Genomic DNA, 20,173 nt, shown 5'->3' on the forward strand with positions numbered 1-20,173 from the left:
AGACACACACTGTTTCTGTTAAAGACGCATCATTCAGCTCTCTTGCATCTCATCACATACACAAGCACATACACAGATGCACATCTCGCTCTCTCTCTCTCTCGTCTATTTTCCACACACAGACATACAATTGAAGTCTGAAGTTTACATACACCTTAGCCAAATACATTTAAACTCCACTTTTCACATTTCCTGACATTTAATGCTAGTTATCGTTCCCTGTCTTAGGTCAGTTAGATCACCACTTTATTTTAAGAATGTGAAATGTCAGAATAACAGTAGAGACAATGATTTATTTCAGCTTTTATTTCTTTCATCACATTCCCAGTGGGTCAGAAGTTTACATACACTCAATTAGTATTTGGTAGCATTGCCTTTAAATTGTTTAACTTGTGTCAACTGTTTCGAGTAGCCTTCCATAAGCTTCTCACAGAAGTTGGATGAATTTTGGCCCATCCCTCATGACAGAGCTGGTGTAACTGAGTCAGGTTTGTAGGCCTCCTTGCTCACACATTTTTTTTCAGTTCTGCCCACAAATCTTCGATAGGATTGAGGTCAGGGCTTTGTGATGGCCACTCCAATACCTTGACTTTGTCTTTAAGCCATTTTGCCACAACTTTGGAAGTATGCTTGGGGTCATTGTTCATTTGGAAGACCCATTTGCAACCAAGCTTTAACTTCCTGACTGATGTCGTGAGATGTTGCTTCAATATATCCACATTGTCCTCGTGATTCCATCTATTTTGTGAAGTGAACTAGTCCGTCCTGCAGCAAAGCACCCCCTCAACATGATGCTGCCACCCCTGTGCTTCCCGGTTAGGATGGAGTTCTTCGGCTTGCAAGCCTCCCCCTTTTTCCTCCAAATTTAACGATGGTCATTATGGCCAAACAGATCTATTTTTGTTTCATCAGACCAGAGGACATTTCTCCAACAAATACGATCTTTGTCCCCATGTGCAGTTGCAAACTGTAATCTGGCTTTTGTATGGCGGTTTTGGAGCAGTGGCTTCTTCCTTGCTGAGCGGCCTTTCAGGTTATTTCGATATAGGACTCGTTTTACTGTGGATATAGATACTTTTGTACCTGTTTCCTCCAGCATCTTCACAAGATCCTTTGCTGTTGTTCTGGAATTGATTTGCACTTTTCGCACCAAAGTACGTTCATCTCTAGGAGACAGAACGCGTCTCCTTCCTGAGCAGTATGACTGCTGCGTGGTCCCATGGTGTTTATTCTTGCGTATTATTGTTTGTATAGATGAACGTGGTACCTTCAGGCATTTGGAAATTGCTCCCAAGGATGAACCAGACTTGTGGAGATCTACAATTTGTTTTCTGAGGTCTTGGCTGATTTCTTTAGATTTTCCCATGATGTCAAGCAAAGAGGCACGGAGAGTGAAGGTAGGCCTTGAAATAGATCCACAGGTACATCTCCAATTGACTCAAAGGATGTCAATTAGCCTATCAGAAGCTTTAAAGCCATGACATAATTTTCTGGAATTTTCCAAGCTGTTTAAACAAGTGTATAAACTTCTGACTCACTGGAATTGTGATACAGTGAATTATAAGTGAAATAATCTATCAGTATACAATTGTTGGAAAAATTACTTTTGTAATACACAAAGTAGATGTCCTAACCGACTTCTAAAACTAGTTTGTCATTAAGAAATTTGTGTAGTGGTTGAAAAACAAGTTTTAATGACTCCAACCTAAGTGTATGTAAACTTCCGACTTCAACTGTATACACTCACACTCATCAGTAAGACATGTCTCTGTGTCTGCACATTGTTTTCCCTCCCAGTAAACAGATCTGTAGAGTGAGTATACAACACATACATTTGTTTTTCTCTAAATGGCCATTTATCTAAATGTGTCTTGTGGGAAATAAACTAAACAGTGAGTGTTATGGGAAAGTTGGCCCTCTCTCATCTAGCTCTTTCACTCTCCCACTCACTCCCTCTTTCTCTCCCTTTCTCTTTCACTGAAATTACCTGGTATAACCTCTGTCTCACAACACACACACTGAAATGAGACCCCGGTGATGTCATCCCACACAATGTGTTGGGTGGGCTCTCCTGGACCCAAAGTGGGGTGTCCATTCAGAGTTCACTTTCATAGCAGCCACGTTGTATTCCTTTTCACATCTATGCACTCTCCTGCTTCTCACCTTTTCCCTTTGCTTGTGGACTTCAATTCACAACACATCAGCTGTATGTGACCAGGCGAAAAAAACTTTCCAAGCCAAACCGTATCATTACCGCTACACACAGCCTAGATCATTGTCACAATTTGTTCAAAACTGTTTAACTATTGTCTTTCTCTCATTTTATGCAGTGCTAGCTAGCTGTAGCTTATGCTTTCTGTACTAGATTCATTCTCCAATCCTTTGATTGGACAACATGCCAGTTCATGCTACAAGAGCTCTAATAGGTTGGAGTACGTCCTATGGAAGATGTCATATTTACTGTGTATGTCTATGGAAGGGGGTAAGAACCATGAGCCTCTTCAATGTAACCAGAGGAGGACGGAAGCTAGCTGTCCTCCAGCTACACCATAGTGCCACCCTACAGAGTGCTGTTGAGACTACTGTAGACCTTCATTGCAAAACAGTGTGTTTTAATCAATTATTTGGTGAAATACAAATATATTTAGTGTAGTTTTATCAAAAAATGAAATTCACTGAGGAGGATGGTCCTCCCCTTCCTCTTCTCATTAGCCTCCACTGAAACAAACAGTGAGGCAGACAGGGGGGCCAGGATTGGGGATGGGGGTAGAAGACAAGCGGTAGCCTAGGGAGGACATCCCGCATTTAGAACCTGGCTCCAAGTGGCTCTCTTTACAGACATGCCAGAGATAGATGAGACAAATAGAAGAAGTACAGTATAAAAGCACAAAATAAAACACTAGCTGACCACATCAAAGAAGAGACACATTGTAGAGTGGTCATGATGTAGTGTGTGTGTGTGTGTGTGTTAAGTGCACATCAAAGTGTGTGTGTGATAAATCACATACAGGGGCCCTCTAAACCCAGGCCCCTCTTCACCAAGGACTCCATCAGGATCAACACAGACATGCAGACAAGCTACACACACAGAAACACACACACACATGCCCAGTGACCTCTGCTCCTGATCCTTATCCCAACTCCACGCCTTCCTCCTTCTCCTCTCTTTATCTCTCCATCCAATGGGGCAAAGGGAGCACTTAACATTATGAATAGAGGAGAGTCATCTCTTCCACTCCCTGAAGAGATGTGAGGGGCTACAGAAGAGATGTATATTAAGGCTGGCAAATTAAACTCCTCAGCATCCTACCCTGGTCTGTGTTTGAAGAGAATGTCTCCTCTTGTCCTCTCAAAGCCCTTTAACCCTTTAAATATTCACTATAATACCAGATGCCATTGCTCTCCTCTCACACACTCACTCACACACACACACACACACACACACACGCACTCGACCTGAACTCAGGCCTCAGTCAAAGGGCTGATGTGCCAGCATAGTTAGTCAATCCGTCTTTCTCTTTGTCTCAATCTGGCCGTCTTCGAAACAACATTCATAACATGCCAGCTTGGAACGCAATAAAACGGACTAACTACTCAGGATGTGGTACTGGACTTTGTGATGGTAACCTAACCTAATTTCACCTTTCCCATCATATTGGTTCCTCCATTGGTCCATATTTTGGTGAAAGGGTGTGGTGTTTTTTAATCCCAAAATTAGGCCTGATACAAATTCAGCCAACACCAGTGGCATTTGAATCCCTAGTAAAGGGGTATGATAGGCCGATTAAGGTTTAACCTGTTGTAATTGCACACAAAAAAGAAAACCGATGCACTTTTCTGACCAAAGGACAGTTTTCAACGAAGAGTTTTGGGAGAGTGGATTACTTCTTCCAATGACTTTCAGCAAATTACTTCCACATATTTTTGTCCAGAAGCTTAATTTGAGCTTTTACCTACAGCAATGAGGTAATTTAGGGATCTAAGCGTTACCAGCTAGTCTGACTTTGTTTCTCCCATAATAGCCCTTGGGAGGAGTGAAAAGTGACGACAGAAATGGAATTCAATCCAACAAGGGTGATAAGGCCAACACTTTTGATTTGGTGAGGGTCAGTGGCATCTGAGTCTGAAGGACAGCGGCCTTGTGAACTCTAACCCAGTCTTTTTTTCTAGATAAGTAGTGGTCTAAAATGCAGGAGTAAATGGAACCCAATCAGACCAAACTCCTCTCTCTCTCTCATGCCTCACAGTGTGATGTCTGTTCCTACAGTATGTGTGACATACCCAGCTGCTGCAGATGGAAAAAGTTGTATGAACTGACCCTAACCCCCCCCACACACACACACTTTTTCTAGGAGCTGCTGAAGGACCCATTGTACATCGGGCTGAGACACAAGAGGATTCGAGGCCAGGCCTATGATGACCTGCTGGAGGAGTTTATGAAGGCAGTGTCTGACAGGTACAGTAGAGCTATTTTCACACTACTGAGCCAAGCCCGAGATGTACTGGGTTAGTATGGTTACACATCCACCATAGTTACTGGAACCAAGCTGGAAAGGACCACGTGCCCATAACCATACTGTGCTGGCTCAGATACTTTTTAAGGTTGACCATAGTGAAAATGAGGTATATGACTACTGCCCAAGAATCACACCAACATTTCCATCTTCTACACTGTTTTATCTAAAGTTCAGGACAGTGACTCTGAAAGGGTTAATGCACTAATGCCCTTATCAGCCTAGGAACTGCATCTGAAGAGTTTATTTCCAAAATGCTATATCCACCAATTTTTCACATTTGTGCGTTTTCATAAAAAAATAAAAAATAAAGATTGCTTATGGGTACCTTCATGTGTGGGCAAAACGCTATATATCCATTGTTTAGCTGGAATGGAGTGTTCGTGTGCTATATATTTGACTGTGATATGTGGTTGTCTCCACTAGCTATCTTAAGATGAATGCACTTACTCTAAATCACTCTGGATAAGAGCGTCTGCTAAATGTCTTAAATGTCAAATATAAATGTTTTGCGTACAGAATTATTTGTATACATTTTTTTTTAAATATTGATGTCACAAATGTATAATTTGTACAGTTCTTAATTAAGAATGTAGTTATTTGTTATATTTGACTATGTAAAACCTAGCAGTACTACTATTAATCTGAGAGTAAGGCAGATGTATAGCATGTTGCTTTAAAACATGATTATTTGGCTCTAAAATGAAACCAAGTGAAAGAGTTTAAACAAAATACACATCTTTCAATGATCAATCGTGATTAGATTGTGAAAAAAGACACCAATCACATCATTTCTTTAACCTCTTACCATTAACAATAACAGCGTAGGTTAACATTTTTGGGGGGGGTGTGATATTTCTGCCTCTAACTTTCTCTCTCAACCTTATTCGCAATTCTTTATGATTATCCATAATCATGGTAGCATCCACATTAATGTCGAAGTGTTTAGAGACATATTATATTCTTATTTACAATAAAAGTGATTCCAAAACTACACAGTACATTATTTACCATTAATGTCTATTGGCCACTTATTGCAGGCACTTTGCTGATATTGTTTACGATAAGTAGCCTATATACTACAGAAATGTAAAGTTTTTGAAATGAAATAAGTTTGCTAATATGGGTGATTTGTTAATGGTACAATTGATGGCTTCAACCATCAAAGTAGTAGTTGTAGGATAATAAATCAAAAACTATGATGCACGTTAATGTTAGAAACATGTCTTTCTATGTATTGTTATTGCGTCAATTCAGGCAATTTATCGCGATATGGATATTTGTCCATATCGCCCAGCTTTAGTCGCCGTACTGTTCCAAGCCTGTGTGTCGATATGTTGTCTTACTATAGTTTCGATTACACATCGGACAAAAGAGCACAGACTCGTTCTCAAGCGAACCTCACGCTGATGCTGTTACATGGTGGTGTGGGTCTACTGAGCTTGTACATAATATCTGAGCCTTCAGTTTACACTGGTTGGAATGTGAGGGTGGTACGTGCCTCTGGTTTGTGGGTAGAGGCCGTTTCTGAGTGCGGACTTAAGTGGTCAGACACTGAGAAAGATATCCGACCACACTATGAGTTAGTTCCCCATTCACCAATTTTCTAAACACTCTCTTTCACACACACACACACACACCAACAGACCCATCATATCCTGCAGCCTAGTGATGTAACCAATCTAGCCCTTTCAAACCACAGTCTCCAAAACTTTCACTATTGTGCTTGACATGGCAGGATAGGACTGGCTAGAGATGGGCTCGCTGGGCTTCGATGCATAACTAGATATAGTGCTGTTTGGTATTCCGTATTCCATATCTACATAGGTTTTGGACATTCATATTGGATATTTTGTCACTTTGTGGGGATGGATCAATGACTATAAATAAGGGGATGAATATGGCAAGGCCTATACTTTGCCCTTGGGCTTGGAGTGTGTCTAGTCCTGTCACTGTAGTGGCTGATGTTTTGGCTTCGGTGACACAAAGCTGTCCCTGACCACCCCCGGTCACATATGGGCTTGCTAAATGTAAGACCAACTCAGCTCCACAGAGGCCAGAGCAGAGCAGAGGCCAGGGTCTGGGGCCTCTCCAACTGGCCGGGGAAAGCCATGACTCGGGAAACAAATGATTATGTGGTGGAGATTGAATGAATGACTGATTATAGCCTGGGAGTTTTTAATAATATTCTTGTTTCATTTTGAGAGAAACAGAGAGAGCTCTCATTTGGAGCCACTTCATATTCTGAAGCTGCTTTTTATACTCTCGCTGCCTCGTATATTTTTATATGTTCGCTCATCAAAGGCCGTGCAAGCATTTGTCTTTGATTTCAGACCAAGGTCTTGTCCAAGGTGGCTCCTGTGAAACAGTCTACATGTGTCCCCTCTTCCTTAGTCGCTGGCCAGACTATTGGGAAAGAAACACTCCAATCAGTCAACACTCTCCCCCACAATATTTTAAACCAGAGGAACCAAGGCCCACCAAGAATCTAGACACTGTTCAAGTCTTTCATCTTTTGGGTGAAGAGCCCTCTCTAACTGGCAAGACCATTTTCAAATGCTTAACAGGAGACATTTCCTTTGCAATTCAATTGGCTCTATGAGAGTTGGCCTCCTCAGGGCATTTCAAGGCATTTCAATGCCTGAAAAGTCGAGGATCTTTTTTTACTTCTGCCCCTCTCTGTGCCTCTCAACCATTTCCCCCACGTTTTTTTGTCCCCATGTCAAATAATTTAATGAGCAAAGATTCCCTCTTTTGAGCCCAACAACTTTGTCGTCCGTCTTTCTGTTTGTCCATCGTCATGGTTACGGGGCCAGCTTTGGGTTAAACCTCTTTGGTAGATGGAGGGGGAGAAGGAATGCAGACTGTTTCCGTCTTTAATGATGGAGAGGGGATTTTGGGAAATAATGCGTGTTGCTGAGAGATGTTTGCTCTCTGGGGGAGAGAAGGAAAGAGGGAGGCGAGACGCTGGGGCTTTTATTAAGAAGGCTTAGTTCTCAGCCTCTCTGGCCTCTCAGCCCCCAAGGCCCCTCAGCCCCCCAGGGACACTTAAAGAACAGGCAGCCAATGTGGATGCACACACAGGGAGATGGAAACAAATACTGACCTAGCAGGGCTTGACCCTGGCATGTGTGCGTGTGTACTGTACAGGTGTATGTAAAGTTTAGGACAGTGTGTGTGTGAGTTATACTGCTTGGACAGCTGTGTTTGGACAGAGTGCCCTTGTCCATGACATTCTTTATGGAGGCCAGCGGCTCGTTGGTATGCACACAGAGGAACAAAACCCACTTCATGCCTCCTTCTGTCACCCCCTCAAACCTGGAAATAGAGGACACTTCCGGAAAGATTCCAGGTACAAGTTTAGGTTTCATCGGGCCTGGGATTAAGATCCAGGGTCTTAAATTTGTCCTCTTTATCCCACGCGGCGGTCCAGACGTAACACCGCCGCGTCTGAGCGATCCTCCACATGGGAAAACTGCTGTCATCTCTCATAGCCATCTTGGATTTTTTTTTCTTCAGGCCGGTATCAAACATTTTAGTGTGTCAAAAGGCTTTACGCTCACTGTCGGGGAAGTTTGGCAGTTGGTGAGAAACCTCAGCGCCCCATCAAAAGGTGATAGCCGTAAGTGTTTTCCCGTGTCGGCAGTTATTTCCTTCAGTTACGAATGTGTACTATCCACGCAAGCTGTAAATCACAGAAGAATGAAAGTGTCAAGAACAAAAGAGGTCTGTGTTGTGCTGGTGACGTCCCCCAGATGGCTTTAGCGCGAGGAAAGTATCACATTGATGGAGGCCTCATCTGTGCGCCCTGCCCCGAGTCCATCCGCCAATGAGTAGCCTGTGTGTGTGTGTCACACAAACCCCACGAAGCAACACTTGCTGTCTACTAAAAAAATTATATTATTCAACACAGTTGCCTGTAGCACACATCATACACCTATCTACGTTTGACTCAAGGCAGCATTAGTTTTGGTCTGACCCACAAAACAACACGTGCACACAAACACAAGAAATGCATTTTGATTTATAAGAGGAATGAGGAAATAAGTCTAGAAAAAAAGTAAACAACATAAATGTAAGAACATGATCGTAGAGGTCACTGGTCACCATTGGCCTCTGTATAGACAAACATATACCATATATAGAGTACCAGTCAAAGGTTTGTACACACCTACTCATTCAAGGGTTTGTCTTTATTTTTTACTATTTTCTACATTGTAGAATAATAGTGAAGACATCAAAACTATTAAATAACACATATGGAATCATTTAATAACCAAAAAAGTGTTACAAAATATATTCTGATTTATTTATTTGAGATTCTTTAAAGTAGACACCCTTTGCCTTGATGACAGCTTTGCACACTCTTGGCATTCTCTCGACCAGCTTCACCTGGAATGGTTTTCCAACAGTCTTGAATGAGTTCCCACATATGCTGGGCACTTGTTGGTTGCTTTTCCTTCACTCTGCGGTCCAACTCATCCCAAACATCTCAATTTGGTTGAGGTCGGGTGATTGAGGAGGCTAGGTCATCTGATGCAGCACTACAATCCCTCTCCTTCTTGGTCAAATAGCCCTTTCACAGCCTGGAGGTGTGTTGGGTCATTGTCCTGTTGAAAAACAAATGATTATTCCACTAAGAGCAAACCAGATGGGATGGTGTATCTCTGCAGAATGCTGTGGTAGCCATGCTGGTTAAATGTGCCTTGAATTCAAAATAAATCAGTCAGTGTCAACAGCAAAGCACCCCCACACAATCACATCACCTCCTCCATGCTTCACAGTGGGAGCCACACATGTGGAGATCATCCGTTCACCTACTGTGCGTCTCACAAAGACACAGTGGTTGGAACCAAAAATCTCAAATTTGGATTCATCAGACCAAAGGACAGATTTCCACCAGTCTAATGTCTGTTGCTGGTGTTTCTTGGCCCAAGCAAGTCTCTTATTCTTATTGGTGTCCTTTAGTAGTGGTTTCTTTGCAGCAATTTGACTATGAAGGCCTGATTCATGCAGTTTCCTCTGAACAGTTGATGTTGAGATGTGTCTGTTACTTGAACTCTGAAGCATTTATTTGGGCTGCAATTTCTGAGGCTGGTAACTCTAATCAACTTATTCTCTGCAGCAGAGGAAACTCTGGGTCTTCCTTTCCTGTGGTGGTCCTCATGAGAGCCAGTTTCATCAGCGGTTGATGGTTTTGGCAACTGCACTTGAAGAAACTTTCAAAGTTCTTGACATTTTCCACATTGACCGACCATCATGTCTTAAAGTAATGATGGACTGTCGTTTCTCTTTGTCTATTTGAGCTGTTTTTGTCTTAATATGGACTTGGTCTTTTACCAAATAGGGCAATCTTCTGTATACCACCCCTACCTTGTCACAACAGAACTGATTGGCTCAAACGTATTAAGAAGGAAAAAATTCCACAAATTAACTTTTAACAAGGCACACCTGTTAATTAAAATGTATTCCAGGTGACTACCTCATGAAGCTGGTTGAGAGAATGCCAAGAGTGTGCAAAGATGTCAAGGCAAAGGGTGGCTAATTTGAAGAATATAAAATATAAAATATGATCTGATTTGTTTAAACACTTTTTTAGTTACATGATTCCATGTGTGTTATTTCATAGTTTTGTTTAAAAGAATAAACCATGTGTAACGCTCGTCCTCTTCTTCCGACGAGGAATAAGAGATATCGGACCAATTTGCAGCGTGGTAAGTGTCCATTTTAATATGTCAAACTGAACACTACAAAATACAAAATAACAAAGTGAAACAAACTAAACAGTCCCGTGTGGCACAAACACTAACACGGAAAATAATCACCCACAACTCAAAAGTGAAACCAGGCTACCTAAGTATAGTTCTCAATCAGGGACAACGATTGACAGCTGCCTCTGATTGAGAACCATACCAGGCCAAATCATAGAAGAAGGAACATAGACAACCCACCCAACTCACGCCCTGACCATACTAAACAAAGACATAACAACAGAACTAAGGTCAGAACGTGACACCATGTCGCGGACCATTGTAAAACTATTCACAGGCCGCTAACCATTTGTTTTACACCTTGTTCAGTCATGTTTGATACCTCATTAGCTAGCTAGCTAGCAAGCTAACAACCGGTTAACTTTACCAGTATATCCAAACATTTGGGGCCACAGGGAAAAAAAGGAAAAGGGATAGCTTCTTCAGGAGATGATCATAGCAATGAATGAATGACCGGTATTTGTTTCAACATGTAAACTCAGCAAAAAAAGGAAACATCCCTTTTTCAGGACCCTGTCTTTCAAAGATAATTAATTAAACTTCAAATAACTTGGCAGATCTTCATTGTAAAGAGACTCCTAAGACAACACTACAGGGAGACAGGATGGACAGCTGATCATCCTCGCAGACCACGTGTAACAACACCTTCACAGGATCGGTACATCCGAACATCACACCTGCGGGACAGGTACAGAATGGCAAAAACAACTTCCCAAGTTACACCAGGAACGCACAATCCCTCCACCAGTGCTCAGCCTGTCCGCAATAGGCTGAGAGGCTAGACTGAGGGCTTGTAGGCCTGTTGTAAGGCAGGTCCTCACCAGACATCACCGGCAACAACATCGCCTATGGGCACAAACCCACTTTCGCTGGACCAGACAGGACTGGCAAAAAGTGCTCTTCACAGACGAGTCACGGTTTTGTCTCACCAGGGTGATAGACGGATTCGCGTTTATTGTCGAATGAATGCGCGTTACACCGAGGCCTGTACTCTGGAGCGGAATCGATTTGGAGGTGGAGGGTCCGTCATGGTCTGGCGCGTTGTGTCACAGCATTATCGGACTGGGCTTGTTGTCATTTCAGGCCATCTCAATGTTGTGTGTTACAGGGAAGACATCCTCCTCCCTCATGTGGTACCCTTCTTGCAGGCTCATCCTGACTTGCCACCAGCCATACTTCTCATTCTGTGCATGATTTCCTGCAAGATAGGAATGTCAGTGTTCTCCCATGGCCAGCAAAGAGCCCCGGATCTCAATCCCAATGAGCACGTCTGGGACCTTTTGGGGCGGCGGGTGAGGGCTGGAGCCATGCCCCAAAAAATGTCCGGGAACTTGCAGGTGCCTTGGTGGAAGAGTGGGGTAAAATATCACCGCAAGAACTGGCAAATCTGGTGCAGTCCACGAGGAGGACATGCACTCTAGTACTTAATGCAGCATGTGGCCACACCAGATACTGACTGTTACTTTTGATTTTGACCCCCCCTTTGTTCAGGGACACATTATTCAATTTCTGTTAGTCACACGTCTGTGGAACGTGTTCAGTTTATGTCTCAGTTGTTGAATCTTATGTTCATTCAAATATTTACACATGTTAAGTTTGCTGAAAATAAACACAGTTGACAGTGAGAGGACGTTTCTTATTTTGCTGAGTTGATATGTATAGTTTTTAGGGTACAACTTCTGCTTCAGAAATAGCTAGAATTCATTGAGGCTATATCTCAATCGATTTTATTACAAAGCTTAATTTTTTCTGGTGCTCCTAGATTTTATGTTGTGAGCACTAGTACTACCAATTTTTTATTTTATTTAGTTAGAGCCCTGGATGAGACAACATTCTTCCACGAGAAATTCCTTAATTTAGTGTTTTGTTGATGGTGGTGAAAACGCTGTCTCAGGTGCCTCTCCAGAATCTCCAATAAGTGTTCAATTGGGTTGAGATCTGGTGACAAACAGACAGACACACTTTAAAACCCTATGCTCCTATGAGACCCTTCTTTCAAAGTCAATGAGATCTCTTCTCCTAGACAGACATGGTCACCAAAATAATGAGCAACTGGGCATTTTGATACATTACCCTAAATATGATGGTATGCTAATTGCTTAATTAACTCCGGAGCCACACTTGGGTGGAAGCACCTGCCTTCAATATACTTTGTATCCCTCATTTACGCAAGTGTTTCCTTTTATTTTTGCAGTTACCTGTAGGTCTGTGGCAGAGGTGTCCAGTCATGTGTTACCTTGTCTTGTTCTTACCTTTTGTGGTGTGATGTCCTATAGACCTACTGGGCTGGAGAGGCCTTGGCCACTGTCTGTGTTTCCCTACAGAGAAGATGGAGACATCTGAGAGAATAATGATGAGACATAAACTTCAGAATTGTTACTTAAGACTTAGAGCTTAGCATGATCTAATTGCAGATATCCAAACAAAAACAAAAAGTGCAAGTACTGCAAATCTCAATGATCAAAGCCAGTAGTAAACCCAGTAGTACAACCATCAAGGAGTGAATTTGGTGCCAAAGGATATGGCCGCTGTTTTACAAATACATTAAAAACTGTAATATCTTATGTTTCACCCAGTCGTGGCTGAATGACGACATGAATAACATACAGCTGGCGGGTTTTATACTTTTTCGGCAGGATAGAACAGCGGCCTCTGGTAAGATAAGGGGCGGCGGCCTATGCATATTTGTAAACAACAGCTACCGCAGGAGATCGAAGGAAGTCTCGAGGTTTTGCTCGCCTGACGTAGAGTATCTCATGATAAGCTGTAAACCACGTTATTTACCAAGAGAGTTTACATCTATATTTTTCGTAGCTCTCTATATACCACCGCAGACCGATGCTGGCTCTAAGACCACACTCGATGAGCAGTATACGGCCATAAGCAAACAGGAATACGCTCATCCAGAGGCGGCACTCCTAGTGGCCGGGGACTTTTATGCAGGGAAACTCATCAGTTTTACCTAATTTCTATCAGAATATTAAATGTGCAGAGGGGGGGAAAACTCTAGACAGCCTTTACTCCACACACAGAAAAGTGTACAAAGCTCTCCCTCGCCCTCCATTTGACAACTCCGACCATAATTCTATCCGACTCATTCCTGCTTACAAGCAAAAACTAAAGCAGGAAGCACCAGTGACTCGGTCAATAAGAACGTGTTCAGATGAAGCAGATGCTAAGCTACAGGACTCTTTTGCTATCACAGACTGGAATATGTTCCGGGAGTACACCACGTCAGTCACTGGCTTCATCAATAAGTGCATCGATGACGTTGTCACCACAGTGACTGTACGTACATACCCCAACCAGAAGCCATGGATTACAGGCAACATCTGCACTGAGCTAAAGGATAGAGCTGCCACTTTCAAGGAACCCTGAAGCCTATAAGAAATCTCGCTATGCCCTCTGACGAACCATCAAACAAGCAAAGCGTCAATACAGGACTAAGATTGAATTGTACTACACCGGCTCTGACACTCGTCGGATGTGGCAGGGCTTGCAAACTATTACAGACTACAAAGGGAAGCACAGCCACGAACTGCCCAGTGACACAAATCTAACAGACGAGCTAAATGAAAGGCTGGTCATGGGTCACATCAACACCATTATCCCAGAAACACTAGACCCACTCCAATTTGCATACCGCCCCAACAGATCCACAGATGTTGCAATCTCTATTGCACTCAACACTGCCCTTTCCCACCTGGACAAAAGGAACACCAATGTGAGAATGCCATTCATTGACTTCAACTCAGTGTTCAACACCATAGTGCCCTCAAAGCTCATCACTAAGCTAAGTACGCTGGGACTAAACACCTCCCTCTGCAACTGGATCCTGGACTTCCTAACGGGCCTCCCCCAGGTGGTAAGGGTAGGGAACAATACATCCGCCACGCTGATCCTCAAAACATGGGCCCCTCAGGGGTGCATGCTCAGTCCCCTCCTGTACTCCCTGTTCACTCATGACTGCATGGCCAGGCACGACTCCAACACCATCATTAAGTTTGATGATGACACAACAGTGGTAGGCCTGATCACCGACAACAATGAGACAGCCTATAGGGAGGGGGTCAGAGACCTGGCCGTGTGGTGCAAGGACAACAACCTCTCCCTCAACAGGCATGACTCCAACACCATCATTAAGTTTGTCGATGACACAACAGTGGTAGGCCTAATCACCAACAACGATGAGACAGCCTATAGGGAGGAGGTCAGAGACCTTGTCGTGTGGTGCCAGGACAACATCTCCCTCAATGTGGAGGGAGGAGGAGATGATTGTGGACTACAGGAAAAGGAGGACCGAGCACGCCCCCATTCTCATCGACGGGGCTGCTCCAAGGTTGAGAGCTTCAAGTTCCTTGGTGTCCACATCACCAACAAACTTTCATGGTCCAAACACACCAAGACAGTCGTGAAGAGGGCACGACAAAACCTATTCTCCCTCAGGAGACTGAAAAGATTTGGCATGGGCCCCCAGATCCTCAAAAGGTTCTACAGCTGCACCATCGTGAGCATCCTTACTGGTTGTATCACTGCCTGGTATTGCAACTGCTCGGCCTTTGACCGCAAGGCACTACAGAGGGTAGTGCGTACGGGCCAGTACATCACTGGGGCCAAGCTTCCTGAAAATACAATATTTTGGGAAATGGAAAATATATTTCACAGATGGTACAATGATTCTCTCCACGAAACTTGTTTGTTTTGTCACAAACTGAAACTATTTGAATTTTAGCAACTAGGAAATGGCGGAGTGATTTCTGCATAGTGCATCTTTAACACACTTTAACCTTCTAGAATATCACCTTTTACCGTTTTTTTTAATCGCTTTGGTACTATTTTCACAAGTATGTGGTACATTTTCACAACTCTTAGTAACAACTCCAAACTGGTCACACTTGTAATGCAGCCCATCTTTCATTCAAAACCTGCCACTGTGCATTGATTTGGATCGTAAACATCTCTCACCACACAACCATTGATTCAAAATATAAGTTTATTGTGAAATGTAATGAGAACATCGGTTTAATCACCAAAACACAACATTATGATATCTTTTCAGTTTGGTTGTTTTAACTACCAGTTAATCCAATAGCAAACAATGTAGGTTTCAAATCGCCCTTAGAAGTGCTGAAAGTAATTTACTACAGTACTGTAAATCACAGTAGATTATACCGTTTTCACAGTAGGCAATACATTTACATTACCCAACAAAATTGACTGAAAATCTATAATTTCCATAATATCTATCCAATGTGTGAACATAGAAGACATCCTCAACAATCATTCATGCAACAACAAAAAAATCTGATAGAATTGCAATCTGTAATCAAATGTAAGAAATGTAATTCATTTCATTCATTTGTATCGAGCCTATCTTGAGAATTTGGTCATAAATTCTCATCCACACCAGTACCGAAAGGTTGCTAGGTCGAATCCCCGAGCTGACAAGGTAAAGATCTGTCGTTCTGCCTCTGAACAAGGCAGTTCCTAGGCCGTCATTGTAAATAAGAATTTGTTCTTAACTGACTTGCCTAGTTAAATACAAATAAAAATATATATATTTTTAAATACTCGGCCCGTAGTTGTTTCCAGGTCATTGATGCTCTCAAAAGACTCCAGGTAAATGTGTTCCATAGATACCTGGTGCCTCTTCAGAAGCCAGGCGATTGTTGGTAGGCTGATGGATGCCACATTGGCAAAGGTGTCACAGTTCTCCTCAATGGCCTGCTTTATTTCCCATCAAAGAGGTGGACATGGGCCCCCTCAAATAGGTGGGCATGGGCCCCATCAAAATCCATATATAATTGACAAACCAGTTTAATAAATGGTTAAGTGATTAACCATTAAGCACAGTTGGATTAAGTGATGGACAAAAGTATTTAAACAAATCATATGAAAAGTATTTTGAGATTGCATTGTGAAAGGCAATTACTTCACATGAAAGGTATTTCTAGATGAAACACTGATCAGGTTGGGTGAAAAGTTCACTGTGTGATTTTGTGTGTTGTACTTAGTCAATTGAAAATGTGCTTAAAGTTTTTGACCTTTTTTGAGTTTTGCACTAAGAGTTGTGAAATGTTACCACGTACTTGTGAAAAATAGCAGCAAGGCAATAAAAAAAACTGTATGCGATCGCGTCTCATGACGTCGGGCTTTGTAGCTCTAAAGATCCATTAGTCACTGTCACGTCACCATTGAGATACACAATGTCAGACATACAGTATCAAGCACAGATAATGTGGCAACAACACGTCTGTCCTTCATTCTCCACATGTAACTTTATCCTGCTCCCACTGTCCAGCCAATATGTACTTCGGTTTGGTACATTCTTGTCATGATCTCTTCTCATAAGGACCTCAATGTAATCTATGTAATCTCATATGATTCGGTTACGTCCATGTCGACACTGTTGTGATATCACAGTATTCTGCTAGTAACGCCACACTGTCTTATCGCATCACTTAGCAATAATAACCATGCCAACCCTTGATGTCACTAAGTCAAGGAAGTTATACACAATAGTACACTTGAATTGATTACAGCCAATCTACAGAAATACCACTACCCTTTTGATCAATATTTAAATTCAACCCTTGCATTTTTGTGCCTCACATTCTAGCTACAGATGCAAATCTGACTTAAACAATCTGTGATCATCCACTTAACAAATGTTCTCTTTATCTTACACATGTCATCTAAAGTTGATCACGCTTGACAGTTCACTAGATGCGTTGGAGTTATTTACACAACGCAAGCTTGAATCAATTATATTATAACATTTTCCCATAAAAAAAATATATATAAAAAATATAGGCCTACATTTTATATAATATTTGGCTAAGAAACATGTTAATATTCTCTGTCATTTGTGGGCATAATACTTATCTAAGCTGCTTACCAATGCACTTTCTCTGTCCAACTAGGCTACCTCTTGGGACATAGGGCCACCTGTCTCCCTGAATGTTCTCTCACCTAAAATGTTATCCCCATTGTGCAGTGTACAAGAGACTGGCAGTTTGTAGTAAAGTTTAGGCCTACCTTTAGACTTAGACCAACCTAGTTGAGTTGAGATCTATGGTGTCCTCTCCCTTGTACAGTAGCACACAACCAGCAATGCTTTTTGTGCGTGTATTTGTTTATCTGCATTACGTTACTGGGTGTGTTTCTTCAACTTTTCCTCGGAATACTGTGTTTATTTGGTTAAGACCTGATGTGGTACAGTTCAACCAATGCGTAAGCAACCCAGACCTATTCTGAGCCCCTTCAGCAGGGCCACACACACACACACACACACAGCCTTAGCTCACAGGTGTGTGTTGTGCCAGGGAGATGTGGTTAGCCTGGTCCATGATCTGTTTGTGCTTTTGAAGCCAACTCTTATGGTTGTTGTACGACCATATGAGTTGGCTATTCATCACATACAGATTTGGGACCAGGTTAGGTGAACTGTCTTGTGAACACTTCCCTAAGCAGGTGCAAGGAGGAAGACTTTTTCCACATTGTCCCTCTAATCTACAGTGACGGATGGAATGTTTTCCAGTTGTCTCTGCAGCCACTCTGTCTTCTAGGAGTCTGACTGGACAGTCTAGTTGACAGAGGAGCTGAGGAGTGGAGCTGGAGGGACCGGTATAGAGAGAACTGATTCCCCCTGCCAAATCACAGTCCGAGTACATGGATATGGATACTCTATTTTGTACCATCTATTGCATCTTGCCGATGCCGCTCTGTCATTGCTCATTCACATATTTATATGTATATGTTCTTAGTCCATTCCTTTACTTAGATTTGTGTGTATTAGGCAGTTGTTGTGGAATTGTTAGATTACATGTTAGACGTTGCTGCACTGTCGGAACTAGAAGCCCAAGCAATTCGCTACACTCACAATAACATCTGCTAACCATGTGTAGGTGACCAATACAATTTGATTTGATTTGGATTGTTCCTTTTTTCCATAACAGCCATCTTCCCCAATATCTCATGGCTATCATTGAGTTATGGGCTGATTTAGCACTGGGCAGAGGAGCTCCTCTCAACAGGTCTTCTCATCTCTCTCTCTCTCTCTCTCTCTTTCTCTCTCTCTCTTTCTCTTTCTTTCTCTCTCTCTCTCTTTCATCAGAGAAAGACAACAGGCTTTTGGGAAGAATGGAAATCGTTAATGCATACCAGGGGGTTTTGTTCTGGTCGGAGGTACCTCCCTCTAGCCCTCACGCCTAACTCCCCTCTAGCCGTCACTCCCTCTCCCTTTTCTCCCCCTCTCTCTATTGGTATGGCCTGAGGACCAGGGGCTTGACCCTAGCCAAGACTGATCCAAACACAGTCACTGTTTTCAGTCTCTCCCTCCATCACAAACACTCTCATTTTGCTTTTGATTGATTGATTGTGGCCATTCAGTCCTCATTAGAACTCCTATACAGAGCTGTGTATATCATGTACTGTCTATCAGCAGGATAGAATCCGTCTGTGCTTCCACTCGAAGCTCTCTACTCCTTACTATATGATTGTGTCACAGGCAACACGAGAGCTGCTTGACTGTCATCTGTCTCAGAGCTACAGAGCCACAGCCCTCTGCCTCCAAAAACCACCTCTTTGAAGAAGTGCGAGGGCGCCTGTTTTTCTGGATGAACTGAGGTGACCTCGCAGCGAATACACTAAAGCCCGGTAGGGGGCGGTAGTGGTGCTGCAGTTGCGACAGCATCCTCGCCTCTCCCGCAGCCCTGAGACAATGAAAAGTTTATGGTCCTCCACGTAGCCATAGCTCCACTGCTTTAGCACTTTGCTTTCCCCTCCTGCCTGATAGAAAACACATTTTCTCTCCACTGTCCTGCTGTGCTCGTTTTGAGCGCTCGTTCCGTCCTTCCCTGCGTCAATCGTCACTTACAGAATGCGCCGTATCACAGATGGCTGAGTCTGATGAATGCAGGGTCAGACAGACCGACACAGTGATGGAACCCACCTCTCTGACCTGGAGCTGAAGTTTTATTATCGCTGAAGCCCAACTCTCATCCTCTCACCCTTCCTCTCCAATTCTCATCCCCCTCTCAATTCTTCCTCCTCCTCCTGCCCCGAAGGCCTAAGCTTTTCAGCAGCAGAAGGCCAACTGGGAAACCGCTTTAGTGACTTGTACAATAAGCTGCAGAAGTGCCGGGGTGAATATTTTCCATGTGCCGGGTGCGACGAGGTGGGGCTTTACCAGAAAGATGGAGAGAAGGAGAGAAGGAGCGAATGAGAGAGGTAGAGAGAGAAATAATGGAGAGGGACAGAAAGACTGAGAGGGTTAGAGACGACGCGTCATATTGGAGCGAGAAAGATCCATGAAGAGCAATGGGGTGAAAGTCTCATCACCCTCTCCCTCTCCTTGCCTCCGTGGTTGCCGGGTCCATACTCGGGGCTGGCGTCGCTCTCTGTTTGCCTGACCTGTCCCCAATTTCCTCCCGCGCCATGCTGCCGAAATGCGAGCCCTGGAGGTTTCATTAGAAACTCATGTCCCACCCTCTCCCTCCCTCCACCCCTATTGTATATGTGTGACACTGGGCTTGGCTAACAGAGCTTATGTTACTCTGTTTTCACAGATTTACAGCACTGCAGAAGAGAGCATGGGAACCGGGAGTTACTTTCTGCTAAGGCTATTTTAGCAACTCACAACGCACTTCTTATTGTCTGTGTATCGTGTTTGTTGTCGGGTTTTGGTATTAGTGGATGAAGAGGCCTATATGTTGGTGAACAGGGTGTCAGGTGGACTGTGGATTAGCTTGTAAAGTAGATTGGTGATGATTTACTCGGAGGTCCTGCCATTCTTGCCATTACTCAGGGTTTTATAGTGTTTCCGTTCCTTTTGTGGTAGCTAGTCGATCTCCCTTCTTGACAGACATTTAACCTGTCTAGTCACCT

General features: G+C 43.1%; 1 protein-coding gene across 2 annotated transcripts in view; it reads left to right on the plus strand.

Annotated features, from left to right (window-relative positions):
- The window catches only part of me1 (malic enzyme 1, NADP(+)-dependent, cytosolic), a 112,181-nt gene that overhangs the window by 83,607 nt on the left and 8,401 nt on the right, over positions 1-20,173 (plus strand). For both annotated transcript variants that reach the window (XM_024399783.2, XM_024399793.2), the window contains exon 6: positions 4,353-4,456. In XM_024399783.2, coding sequence (XP_024255551.2) covers positions 4,353-4,456 — 104 coding nt within the window. The remainder of the gene's footprint in view (positions 1-4,352; positions 4,457-20,173) is intronic.

The sequence above is a fragment of the Oncorhynchus tshawytscha genome, linkage group LG03, assembly GCF_018296145.1.
Source record: "Oncorhynchus tshawytscha isolate Ot180627B linkage group LG03, Otsh_v2.0, whole genome shotgun sequence".
Lineage (NCBI taxonomy): Eukaryota > Metazoa > Chordata > Actinopteri > Salmoniformes > Salmonidae > Oncorhynchus > Oncorhynchus tshawytscha.